The 13919-nt window shown below is 46.1% G+C and overlaps 1 protein-coding gene across 1 annotated transcript in view; it reads left to right on the top strand.

Moving 5' to 3' along the window:
- Positions 1–13919, top strand: part of Kif5c (kinesin family member 5C) — a 158182-nt gene that overhangs the window by 92237 nt on the left and 52026 nt on the right. Inside the window, exon 11 of the mRNA XM_021184624.2 lies at positions 2816–2964. Within this exon, the coding sequence (XP_021040283.1) occupies positions 2816–2964 (149 nt within the window). The remainder of the gene's footprint in view (positions 1–2815; positions 2965–13919) is intronic.

Below are 13919 nucleotides of genomic sequence, written 5' to 3' on the forward strand. Positions count from 1 at the left end.
GTGTGAGTTTCTATCTGGATCATTTATTCAGGCTATGTAATCACTTTAAGGATTATGGCTTTCTAAGTACTGATATTCATATGTATGCATGTACGTGCGTGCATGTGTGCACGCGCGCATGCGTGCGCGCGCGCGCGCACAAACACACTCTCTCTCTCTCTCTCTCTCTCTCTCTCTCTCTCTCTCTCTCTAAGATATGGGAGATAACTTAAATCTATGGAGCCATTTTGGTAGAGTCATCTCTCTTTTTCTTAGCTCATTTCTCCATCCCCTGGCCTCAGGGTTCAAGTTTGCTCAAGTCCCATCTGGAGCAGAGAAAATTCTATAAGGACCCAGTGTGAGAGTGTTTTCCTACCGTGGCTTGAGCACCAGGCCAGAGTGGGTTGTATTCTATTCCATCCCCTCTTACTCTGTTGTCTCTGCCTAGCTCTGGGCCCTGTTCGCATCACTACAGTGGCTCCCTTCCCTCTGGTCTGTAGTCAGGCCAGGCCAGTAAGGAAGTGGGTAGCAGATGATGGATAAAGGACAGAGGGGATGAGCACAAGGCACGCATTTCCCTGCAGGCTCATTGTAAGCTGGATTGCTCTAGAGCACAGGTCATTACAGTTCCCATAAGTAAGGTTTGTCTTCAAGCTCTCTTTCTGAGGCTTCACCGTGTTTACTAATGAAGGCATTACACCGCCCCCTTTCCCAGCACCTTTCCACACCTTTCTTAGACTTGGCAAACTGCTCAAGTTGAGTGGGTCATTGCTTCACTGCCCCAGCTTATTATAGAAATAAAAGAAAAAGAATTTTCTGGGCATCTCAGAAAGTTACCCTGCAATAGACTTGATAGGTCTCTGAGCAACACTGCCTGGAGACAGCACAGGGGCTCCATCTTTTTCTCTCTGGTACCATTTGCAGTCTTCAGGGCACTATTTATGACTTAAATAAAATCAGTGGTCTTAAATTGTATCCTTCAGTGACAGCAAGCATCTTAGCTATGAGGCTTTTTTTTTTCCTCTCCTACTTCCTGACTTAAGTTGATAATAGGGGACACAGCCATGCCTGTGCTTGCAGCCCAGACACCGCCATAGCACCGCCTGAGGATGTTAGAAGGCAGGGTGAGAAAGCCAGACTGCACCAAGTCTTAAAGTACTAATAAAATTACTGCTATTGAAGAATTAAAATTGAGGCAGTTCTGGGGAGAGCAGCCTCAAGGTACAGCAAATGAGAATTATCCTAATTCTTTCATGAGTCCAGTACTGATATCATTTAACTCCTCTTTCAACAGTTGGGTTATTTAGTTGTCTGCTCTAGAAATTAATTTTGCAATGGCATCTGTAGCACTGGGGAGGACGGTTGAATTACTTGCACCAAAATAGAAATCATGTCCCAAATGTCATTTGATGACAACAGTAATTAACCTGGATCACACATCAGCTGTAGCAGCAAACATGACAGTCCTAGAATTGTTTGGAGATTAAAATGAGAATGTCAGTGGCAAGAAGACAGAGCACCATGTATTTTCACTTGAGCTTTGCCTGCTTAACAAGCAGGGAGCAAACAGGCAAGGAATTTACTGTTTCCTGGGTGTGGCTGAACCTGTCTGTTTCTGTGCAGGCCTAGGTGAGCCTAGCCTTTTGTTTAATCTCACCTAATGCAGATGCTGATTTTTTTCTCCTTCCCAGCTTCTCCTTTCATTGACTGTCTATCATGCACATGACATCACTCCCCTAAGCCACGTGCCCTACGAGATCGTTAAATAAAATTGGTGCCCTTGAGACATGTTTGTCATGCATTATGTTATTTTTAAGACATTCTAAATTTGGATATACAAATATTTAAAAAAAAAATCCCAACTTCTGGCTATTTATACAGTGAGATGATTTCAGAATAACCAGCCTTTAACTCTCGTGTGCTGATGCTTGCCTTTGCTGAGAGGATCATTAGGAAGTCATGGTGACCCCAGTCACCCTCTCTCACTTATGTGGCCCACCTACCTTATAGCCATGTGTTGGCATGTGCCTAACACTTTGGTTCTAGGCACCAAAGGCAACTAAGAGAAGTAGCTGACTGTTCAATTTGTGTCCCTGACATAAGAAACCCCAAACTGTAAGAGGTGGGGCACTTTGCTCATCCCTCTTGCTATGTTCCTAGTGTTTTGTAAGTGTTTACCGAGTTGATTGGGAACTCTATTTAGAAGACTAGTCTGGCAGAAGTCTGTGGAATGCTTAAACATGCTGAACACCGGGGTAAGCTTCTATCTAACCCACGGCTTGAAGACAGACTGTGAGGACACAGAGGAAGTTAGACAAGATGGAACCCTGAGGCACAATCTGAATGAAAGTCCATTGGACTGTGAACTGTGAAGGAGAAGAGGAAAGGGTGGCTCTGGAGCCTCAAGAAATAACAGTGTGAGGTTGGAGCGATGGCTCAGGGGTTAAGAGTGCTTGTTCTCTCATGAGGACCAGAGTTTAGACCTCAGCATCCAGTCAGATAGCTCACAGCCCCCAGGGATCCAGTGCCCTCTTCTGGTCCCCAAGGGTACAGGCGTGTGCATGCATGTGTGTACACTCCCACTCACACTCACCTGTACATACAGTCACATATACATGCATACATAGAAATACACACACATACTAAAAATAAGTCCTTTTAAAAAGCTCTAGTAAGCATTGCCAGTGACGCCGCTTGAGGGCTGTAGGTAGGTGCCACAGGAAGTCTTTGCCATTCCAGTTCCTTTTGGATGTGAAGGGAATCTGAGACTTGTTATATAAAATCAGTAAGGGCTAATGGCTATTCTCGGAATTCATTCCCTGTGTTTTAATCCCAGAGCAAAGACCATCAAGAATACAGTCTCTGTGAACTTGGAACTAACAGCAGAAGAGTGGAAAAAGAAATATGAAAAAGAGAAAGAGAAGAACAAGGCCTTGAAGAGTGTCCTCCAGCATCTGGAGATGGAGCTGAACAGGTGGAGGAACGGTGAGAGCGAGCGGAATGGAGAGGAGGCAGGGGCATATGCTTCCTCCTTCCTGGGATGGTTGGCATCTTGGGGGACTCTTGGGAAAGGGGGGTGACTGTGGAAGTCAAGCCTTTCCAGTTCCTGTGATGGCAAGTGTTTTATTATTTTGTTTTACTAAAGTTTTATTATTCCTGGCCACTGTGGCCTAGCTCATTCCATCCCGTGACCTGTGCACAGTGGGGTGGACCAAGTGACAGGGATCAGTCGCTCAATTAATCTCTTTAAGTGTGTATGTGTACATGTGTGGATTGAGGGGTGCACATGTGCGGGGAGGGGGTACATGTTTGTGTGTATATGTATGTGTAGGGGTATACATGTATCTGGAGGTGTGTGTGTGTGTGTGTGTGTGTGTGTGTGTGTGTGTGTGTAGGCTAGAGAATTGCTATGTGTGTTATACCCAGGACAACTATCCCCCTCCTTTGCAATAGGCTTTCTCCTTTGCCTGGAGCTGACCCATTAGGTTAGACTAGCTCGTGTGCCCCATGGATCCGTCTGTCTCCACCTCCCCAACTCTAGGATTACAAGCGCATGCCACCATGCCTGACATTTTTATGTGTCCTCATGGGATAGAACTCTGGTCCTTGCGTCGAGCATCAAGGGCTTTTCCGAGAGAGCAGTTCCCCAGCCTGGCTAGAGTCTGTTTCAGATGCTCTGTTTCTACATGTTGCTGTCCTTCATTTCAGGGATCCTGGCTTCATATTACAGGAGCACTTCTGAGACTTTTATTTCTAATACCAATTGCTTTGGCTAAATGAAAACTAGGATTTGCTTCAGTCTTGCCATTTACTTGTGGGTAAATGTCACCTCTGGCCAGAACGTGCCTTTTCTGACCTGCCTCGCCATTCAGTTCCTCAGAGTGAGACATAGTGGGCTGAAGAGACCCTTTGCTAAGATGGACCCTGACAGGCCTGCTTCATGACCAGTTTTTCAGCCCCCTTCTTCCGTCTCTTTGGTTTGCTCTATAGGAGAAAATATCTCCTAGAGCTGGCGTGAGGTGGGTGGGTGGGTTGTGGGGGAGGTGTCCGGGGTGGCTTCCAGATTCCGGGTAGACACATTATTTTGGTGACTTTAGCATCATGATGGAGCTCAGATGGTAGCAGTCTCTTTTAATCTGGAAGCAAAGCAAGTTGGAGCTGTGTGTCAGAGGATGGCAATAGCTAGAAGTCATTTGTTCCTCAGATCCCTTGCTTCCCTGTGGTGTGTGTATTTCAGCAGCTACTGCAGCCAGTGGTGCCCTGAGAGAGGGGGCCTGGGGATTGCTGAGCTGGTCTGGAGGTAGCAGGGTCTGTTTGCAGCTGCGCAGTGAGCTGGAAGCCGATTGCTGGTGATGGTATTTGTTGCTGCTCCTTGCTAGTAAGGATTGGGTATCAACGAGCTACTTATTCACTTGAGAAGCAATTACGTGGCAAACAAGAATTCAAGAGAGGATCAAAATCTGACCTAGTAGCCTAAATAACAGGATTTTCTTCTCTTTGGAAGCATTTCTAGCTACACATGTGTTTCAAAAGCTGCTAGAATAATTGAATAACTCAGCACCTGCGCTGAATGATGATCCCTGCAGTTTGGCAGGAGCAGCCGAGTCGGGTGTGTGGAAATCAGGATGGGAGGAGGCTATGGGAAGCTTTGTGGTGGCTCTGGAATCCTTTCGGGTCAGTTCCCTGTGGGGTGACTCGGTCACTTAGTAAAGCCCTTTGGTGTGACGTTGGCTCACTGGCCTTAGAAGCATTCTGAGTTGGACAATAACCTTGTTTTAATCGTTTCTCGTCTCTTGCCCGACTCTAGCAGTCCAGTTCTCCAACACATACCCAGGGCCACCTTGTGGAATCTGCTCTGCCTCGTGTGCCTGACTTCCTGCTTAGCGTCTTTTTGGGGTCCTGCATCCTATTGGCTTCTTTATATGCCACCACCTTAACTGGCTGTTAAAAAGTATGATTTATGAGTCTTTTGGTGAAATTCTACATAAATCCTTAAGCTAAATAATTTGGGGAAAGTAAGGCATAGTTTCTGGTATATCACAGACCTACAATAAGTGCATATTACACAATTGTGTGCTGAACATGGAATCTGGGCAGCTGGGTGAGACCTGTGCTTTGAATGTAAGGGGACTTTCAGACACTGTCAATACATGTATGGTAATAGTCTATGCTACACACCAAGAAAAGAAAGTGTGTGTCCAGAGATTTTATAGCAGGCAGTTAACCACTTTGAGAAGCCAGCAAGGGCTTCCTTGAATAAACAATATAGAGAATTGACTGGAGAGATCAGTTAGCTGGGTGAAACAGGAGATTTAAGGTGAGCTCCAGCTTCCTGTGGGGGGAACTGAATTGACTGTGGAACTGAGGGTGAGAGCGGAAGACCAGTGTAGGGTATGGGCTGGGGAAGCAGTGGTCTTGGGTGAACTTGGCAGGTAGATATAGGAATTGTTCTTCAAGCAATGAGAAGCCACTCAGGTATAGAAGACCTCAGAAGAGTTATGTTTTGAAGGTCTCAAAGGTCGTGCTGGAGAAAGGACTGGGGTAGGCAGAAGAAGGTGTGGTAGAGGCAGGGAGAAGGCAGTTAAACTGAAAAATAGGAGGTAGAATGGAACGAATTGGATTGGTATTGAAACAGAAATTTGCAGGGTTTGGTGAGGACTAACCATGCAGGGAAGACGGCGTCAAGGTGGTTCTGAGGTTTTTGTCTTGGCTAAGTTGGCTGGAAGACAGAACTGTTCCCTTAGACTAGAAATACAGGAAAAGAGCCGGACTGGGGAGCAGAGCAGTAAAGAGGAAGCCTGGGGTGTCCAGAAAACATCCACAGGAGGGTCCTACGAGAAGGTTGTTCTGAGGGTCTTCATAACTGGAAGAGGGGAACTTGAGTATTACTGATCTTTTCTGTGGTTGAAGGCATAGGTTGAGGCAAGGCTTCTCTAGGTGATAGAGTGGAGAGGGAAGAAAGGAAGTAGAAGTTGACAGACTCCTCCCAACAGCCTGTGGCCTTGTAACCTCTGAGCAGCTGGATGGGAGGTGTTCTGCAGAGAACCTGGCCTTGCCTGCTAGTGTTTGTGTTTTAAAGGTGACATTCCTGGAGGCAATGGTTTGTAAGTGCAGAGAGCATGGACTGATGGGAGAGACTACAGGTGATCAGAGAGCAGTGAGGGAGAGTGGGGAGGCTCGAGTGGTGCTATCCCGAACCACTCTCGGCTCCCTATACCTGACTCCTGAGGCATGGTAGCCATGTGGAAAAGAAAACTGTGACGGACACAGTGTCAGCTCTCCCGACTCATACCAGAACGGCAGGATATTGCCAAGTTCCTTTTGAATTATGGGATAGATTGTTGGATCTAAACTTTTAGGAGGCAGCTACTTAATTTACTTCAGTATTCCTTGGGTACTGATATGACTACATTAGGATCTGAACACGCTCTAGGAGCCCTGACGATGGGTACTTTCCGCATGGAAGATACTCCTGTCCTTGCATGGTATGCGTATAATTTAAAAGCCTCACTGCTCCATTCCAGCTGTGAGAGAGCAAGGAAGAAGTGTGTGCACACATATGTGCCCGTGAATGCTTGGTCTTCTGCAGTTGCCATCACAGCGAATACAGTGACAAAGCAAGGCAGGAGGAAATCAATTACAAATCAGGTGCAGACAGATAAATGGATAAATGAGGACACATGTCTAACCCAGTTGGTGGTGACAGGTGAGAAAGAGGCATGCCCTGTTACATATCTAGAGGCTCATCTAAGGTCTAACCCCTCCTACCTCCGCCTGGACCAAGTATCAGCCTTAGAAGCTTGATTGCTACTATACACTGTGAGTTTAGGTTCCCTCTAGGACACATGTTGAAATCACAGATCCTGAGGTACTGGGTGTTGGTTTCTTTGGGAGTTGTCCTAGTTAGGATTTCTCCTGCTGTGATGAAACACCATAACCAAAAGCAGCTGACAGAGGAAAGGGTTTAGTCAGCTTACACTTTCACATTGGAGTTCATCACTGAAGGAAGTCAGGGCAGGAACTCAAACAGGGCAGGAACCAGGAGGCAGAGGTGATGGAGGGGTGCTGCTTACTGGCTTGCTCTCCTTGGCTTGTTCAGGTCACTCATACAACCCTGGACCACCAGCCCAGAAGTGGCCCCACTCACAATGGGATGGACCCTCCCACATTAATTAGTAATTAAGAGAATGTCTGTCTTAGTTTGGGTTTTACTGCTGTGAACAGACACAAGGCAAGTCTTATAAAGACAACATTTAATTGAGGCTGGCTTATCGGTTCAGAGGTTCAGCTCATTATCATCAAGGTGGAAACATGGCAACATCCAGGCAGGCTTGGTGCAAGAGGAGCTGAGAGTTCTACATCTTCATCTGAAGGCTACTAATGGAAGACTGACTTCCAGGGAGCTAGAGTGAGGGTCTTAAACCCACCCACACCCACAGTGACACACTTACTCCACCAAGGCCACACCTCCTAATAGTGCCACTCCCTGTGCCAAGCATATACAGTCCATCACAATGTCTAATGGGCTTGCCTGAAGTCCATTTTTATGGAGGCATTTTCTCAACTGAGGTTCCCATCTCTGAATCAGGTGAACTAAGGCAAGCCAGCACAGAGGTGACTATTTCTTGAGGACTGTTGCCTCTGTCACCCCATGAGACTGTGCTGCTGCTTATTTGAGGATAAAAAGAGGTGTCATCGGCAAACCCAGAAGAACTCCCTGACCCCATCCAAGAACAGGATGCCTGTGTCGACACACAGACCTCCAACTTCTCACTTCCGAGTTAGGAGAAATGGTTCTGTTGCCCGGTAGACCACATCCTGTGCTGCGTTGCCATAGCAGCTCCGAGAGTCTGAGATGGCAGCCCCTTTAGCACTGCAAGCTGGGCTGTTCTCCCCTGCATACAGTTGGGCCTTGGATCTCAAATGAGGACCTGTGACTTGGAGCGTATATTCTGCAAGCCTAATTCTTTCTGGCATTGCTTCTGAGGCATACTAGCCCTCTACACATGCATGGAGAACAAAGGAGAGGCCCTATCTTTTCTTGTTTGTGTTTTTGTTTTGGTTTTGGTTCTCTGACTGGCCTGGGACTCAGATCTACCTCTGCCTGCCTCTGCCTGCAGAGTGCTGCAGTTAAAGGTGCGGGCCACCACTGTCCGAACACACCTTTTATTAAGGAAGGAATGGGGAGAGTCACCTCACAGCCATGGCTTCCTGCAATGAACCAGTTATTGTCCTCTGGTTGCAAGCAGTGGCAGCTGCAGCAGCAACCAACTCTGCTCAGCCTAAATGGAATGAAGGCCTGGGAAAGATATAAAGGGAACACAGCATCCAAAGATGCTGCGCACATGTCTGCACACACGGCTGAAGTGGAGAGCAACCAGAGGATAGCCGCCTTTCAGGTGTTTGCTTCCCAAAGCACTTTGGAGATTTGGAGGACCAGGATAGACGTGGGCATAGCGTGCTTTATGTGGCCTAGTCTGTGAAGGGCAGGCTACTTTAACTGTGTGATAGGTAAAGCCTGAGTCTAGTCCCTGGGTGAAAGGAGAGATCTGACTTGGTAGATTATGATCCACCTCAAAAGTAGGCCATGACATATATGTACGTGTATGGACATGCGCTAAGTAAACACCTACGTGTAAATTTTAAAGTAAATCAAGTCCCAGCCTCACAGCTCATGCCTGTCCTCCCAGCATCCTAGAGGCAGAGGCAGGAAGACTCCAAGTTACAGCTAGCCTGGGTGGCAGAGAGACCCTGCCTCAAAGAGAGTCATGAAAGGGGAAACAAAACTTCATTTTTCTAGTTTCCAACTCCATTTTTTGGGGGGGGGGAGGGGAAGCAAGGATATGTGAATATAAGTGTAATTTCTAAGAAAAATAAACGGGAGTGGGAAATCAAACCAAAAAAAGAGAACCAAGTTTAAAATTTAAAAAGCACTTTTTAGTTTTGCAATTATAATTTTCTTACATCATTTCTTCTGCCCCTTCCTCCCTTCAAGCCCTCCCACATCCCTCCCTGCAAGCCCCTCCCACATCCCTCCCTGCAAGCCCCTCCCACATCCCTCCCAGCTCTTCTTCAAATCCATGGCCGCTTTGTGTGCTAATTATTACTGCCCAACTTACATTTTTACAGATGACACGTGTTTATTTGCATGCGTGTGTGTGTGTGTGTGTGTGTGTGTATACCTGTCACACTTTACTTGCGAGTTCAGAGGACACCTTTTCATGAGTTAACTCTTCTGCCCCAGAGACTGAACTCAGGTGATGAGCTTGGCTGCAGGCATCTTTACCTGCTAAGGCATATCAAGATTTTTACAGAGGTTCGTGTCAGGGAAAAAAAAAGACCCAAAAATCCAGCTGTTGGGGTGTCAGGGAAAGGTGGTCTGGTGTGTCTGCACAGTCTCTCCTGCTGAACAACTGTATACAGTGAGTGTAGTGGGTTCCCATTGATGCTGTCTGGGGAAATCATAACAGTAAATGCTTTCTTTGGTTTGGTTTTCTTGAGACACGATTTTGCTGTGTTGTCCAGGCTGGCTTTGACCTTTGATCCTCCTTCCTCAGCTTGCCCAGTGCTGGAACTTCAGGAGGGGACCGCTGTGCCTGTTGAGATTCACTCTGGGGGAGGTGCTGGTCCCCTCTTCGGCTTCATAGGTGTGAGCTCACAGGAATTAGCATTTCAGTCGAGATGTCTAATTTGCTATGTGTTCTTCCTTCCTTGAGAGTGCAGCTAAACTAATAGAAATCCTGACTGCTCAGCAAACCATGTGGCCTATTCAAAAGGCCATGAATGTGAAGAAGGCCGCGGGATCTGGTTAGCCTGTGCGTTAGGAAATTGCTGTAGACAGGATTAGGGGGTGCAGAGGCTGCTTGCAATATTTTTAGGAAGAGTGTGAAGGATGCTATTTGTATGCAAAACAGCCTCATAAAGGAATGATTTCTTTCTTTTTTTTTTTTTTTTTTTAAACTTCACATTTATATAATGACGTCTTGTTGCCAGCTGTTCCTGCCCATCTGGCAACTTAAAGATCTCCTTTTAGTGTCTTCGATACAGAAATTGCTTAGTGATAGGTTTGCCACTAGGCCCGTTTAATTGGTATTAAAACAAAACACCTCGTTTGCCAGATCTACAGTGGTTTCTGGTGGAAGCTGTGAGTGACCTGCAAATCCCTGCCCTGGAGTGGCTGAGAAAATGCAATTACCTCTCTGTGTTCTCCAGAGGCTTTGGGGACTCAACTTAGGAAAAGAATTACTAGCTTGTTGCTATTTCATGTGTGAAATTTTAATGATTTCCTGGCAGTCTAATAGTATTCCTAAAGAAAAAAAAGGTCCAAATAAATCCATTTTAGAATTTTTAACTAATAGACCTAATGAGGGTTTTTGTTCTTTTTTTTTTTTCAGTCTGCCATTCTCATCCACTGAAATTGATAGATTCTCCCCTCCACCCCCCAACCCCCACTTTTCAGAAATGTTATTTATGCTCTCTGGGGGTTTTCGTTTTATAATTAGAAGGTTCTGCAAGCCTTATAGGTATGCTCCAACAGAATGCTCCTGTGTAAACACAGATCTTTTTAGTCCTTAAAGGTAATTACAGCTGACAATAGTAAATGCCAGGATGCTTATTTAAGGACAGGAGGCCTTTCAGCGTAGGACACCAGACGTTTTCCAAGGTTAGAAGCTCTTCTTTAGGCAGCAGATACAAGCCTCGTGGGCTGGACTAAAAGAAATCTGCTTTTAATAAACCAGAGTGAAAATAAAAATCACCGCTAATCTCCACTTGGTTCGTTCTCTCTCTCTCTCTCTCTCTCTCTCTCTCTCTCTCTCTCTCTCCCTGGTTGATTGAGGGCATTATTCCTCCAGGGTTGGTTTGCAGCCCTCCTCTCTGTTACAATCAGTTACTCCATAATCATCTCGTGGAGTACACTGCAGTGCAGGGAATATTCTCGATTAACACGGCGAGATTGCCATGGAGACAGATTGCCTGGTGTCAGCTCTTGCATGGTGTTCGGAATTTACAGTCCCTAGACACCGGTGTGAGCCGGACATCGTGGTTACCAGGGTCGCTTCTGGAAGTCATTCCCCTGCCCTTTGAAGGGCAGTGGTGTTTGGTTCCTCCCTGGGTTGAAGCTGTGCTGCCTTTGCTTCTGTGTGTGGCTGCTTTGTTCAGCTCTGTCTGAATGGTGGTTGCAAAAAAAAAAAAAAAAAAAAAAAAAAACTGCGAACAAGACCTTTAGAATATGAACTGGTGAGAGCTTGCTGTTTANCTGCCTTTGCTTCTGTGTGTGGCTGCTTTGTTCAAGTTCTAATGGTTGGTGGTTGAAAAAAAAAAAAAAAAAAAAAAAAATTCTGCCTGCCTGACCTTTAGAATATGAACTGGTGAGAGCTTGCTGTTTACATGTAGCTTTGTGGGAGATGTGTTGACGCTTTGATTCAGAGAAGTGCTCAGGAGAAACCAGAAAGGCTGCTGTGGCTTCCAAACACTGTTTTCATAATGATAAAAATAACCCTGAAATGGACTTGCATAACTGTTTGGTATTTTACTTTGTAAAAGACCGCTTGGGCACTAAGGTATTTTGAATATGCTAGAAAAATTAATTGAGACTCAGAACGAATATCTGAACTGCCAAGCATGCATAGTTGCACACTCCTCAGAGAGCAGGGGTGGACTTCAGACTGTGATGCTGGCCGTGCTCCTGACATCCTCCGTCTTCCTGCATCTTTAGAGCAATTTCATGATGAAAGGAGCCTTGCTTCCTCTTCTGTACAGAAAGCAAATGAAGAAGCTAAGCAGGCTACATGCCTGCGAGTAATCAGACCTGTGAACATGTGCAGCACGGCTTCAGGAACCCACTGCAGCACAGAGATGTTTCTGAGAGTCTATTGATCATTTTCAAGGGGACCAGAGCAGCAGGGTCAGCTTTCTGGACCTCTGCAACCTAGAGCTTCACCTACCCCTCAGTAATGATGCTGTCAGAAGAAGACAGCTTTAGGGGGAATCAGATCTGGGACTTGGTTTGAGCAGGTCACTGGTAGGTCACAGGAGTTAATCCCTGGCCTCTGTCTGCCCAGATGAATTTAAAAGGGGGTGGGGGCAGCCGTTAGTTCATCTTGCTTACAGATATCATTGCCTGTCTTAGCCATTTGGAACCAAAGCTTGCAGGGAATACATCTCTTGCAAATGTCTTGGGTCTTATCTCTTTCTCTGCAGCGAGTGTCTGTGGGTAATCTGGTGGTGCTTGGAGGGTTTCTGGGTCAGGTCAGTACATTTCAGAATTTCACCTTCATCGGGTTGAAGCAGGAAGGTCAAATTAATAGTGGGTTGCTGTGTTTCCCAGATTTTACAAACTATTCCTGAAAAATCCAAAAAATCACCATATGCAGGACTTTCACAAATGCCAGCGTCAGATTCTTAAGAACAGAATTAGAAAGGAGAAAAAGGTTCTCATATATGCTGTGCATTTCCTGAGTGTGCGAGGGCTCATTCTGAATTATCTGGGTGCTTAGAAATTATGTCTGTGTCTTCATCCATCCACTCACCCGCTCATCTGTCTGTTCATCCATCTCGTCATCCATCTTGCATCTCTGATAGCCCATGGGTTTAACGGGCTGTAGAGAATATAGATTCTTTAAATGAGTGAAATTCATTCCTCACACTAACGTTGTTGATGAACATTTTGAACCAGTGATTGGAGCTGGGCGATATACTGATTTGATTCAGGTTCAGCTCAGAGGTCACCATGATCTGGTTTTATTTCAGGTCAATAATTTTAGAGGAACGCTCCCACATAGCGTGTAGTCCAGTTGACAGGGAAACACAAGGAGACTTTGTTTTACCTGCAGTGAAGCATGGCTTATTTAGGGCTTGCTTCCTGTTACTGCTTTAGATGAAATTGATACAAAAGTGAAGTCATTGGCATTAGCTTTGCTTACGCAGAAGCCTGCACACAAGCCTTAAAGCCAGGGCACCCCAGTGTTTTGTGCATACTGAGATAATGTGCGCTGTGTTCAGGTGGGTTCCTGGAGGCATGAAATATACTGTTCCTTTCCCCGACTTTTGGCTCAGGGCAGTTTCCTGGGAAATGTTTGCAGAACAGATATTACAAGCTGAGAAGCTGAGTGAGGTCTGAGGTGTCCTGAGGCTCAGGGGCTGGAGTGAAGTTGCTGGCTACACTGTGGTGGAGAACTGTCTTTGGTGTGGGTTTGCTTTCAAGTATTCAAGCTGAAAGATGGAGTCAGGCTGTGTGGTTTCCATAGAATCTGTTTCCTACATTCTGTCTTTGCATCATGATTTTCCTGATGGGGCAGCCCCTGGCCAGCTTGAAATCCGTGTCTTTTCCCCTGTCAGCATTGTCAAATTGAGTGCTTCCTTTGAAGGCCCAGCAGACCCTGCTCGGTGGACTGAGAAGTGGTGTGGAGATTCCAGATTGGCTGCCTTTTTTTTTTTCCCTGAGACTACCTGACATCACAAGAAATTATTCTATTTGAACTCTCCTGCAGAGCCAATTAATTTGGGCTTCCTGCAGGGAGAGTGCAGTGGTGGAGCTCCTGATCTCGAAGGACCGATACAGTCCTTGAGTCCAGGTTGCCCTAACTTCCACTGGCTCCCAAGAGTCTGAGATTGGGAGGAGTGGAGTCCCACAGCGTTCTGGTTAAACAGTGGCGCTGTGTTCCTTGCTTTGGCTGTTTCTACTAATGACACAGTAACATAATTAATTGGTAATTAGGGTGCCTCAGAGGTCTATTTCCCTTTGAATCGGTGACTAGAGAGAATATGATTCTAGTAAAGCACTAATGCATTTCTCCACAAAAGGAAAAATGTATGCAGGAGCTCCCAGGCAGTGCTGGGGTTGGAGCAGTTGGATCAGCTCTGCGGCCAGTGCAGCCATTTGATTTCTGCCATGCATTCTTGGTCTAACAGTGGCCGATTAGCTACACCTTTCTTTCCAA

The sequence above is a fragment of the Mus caroli genome, chromosome 2 (assembly GCF_900094665.2).
Source record: "Mus caroli chromosome 2, CAROLI_EIJ_v1.1, whole genome shotgun sequence".
Classification (NCBI taxonomy): domain Eukaryota; kingdom Metazoa; phylum Chordata; class Mammalia; order Rodentia; family Muridae; genus Mus; species Mus caroli.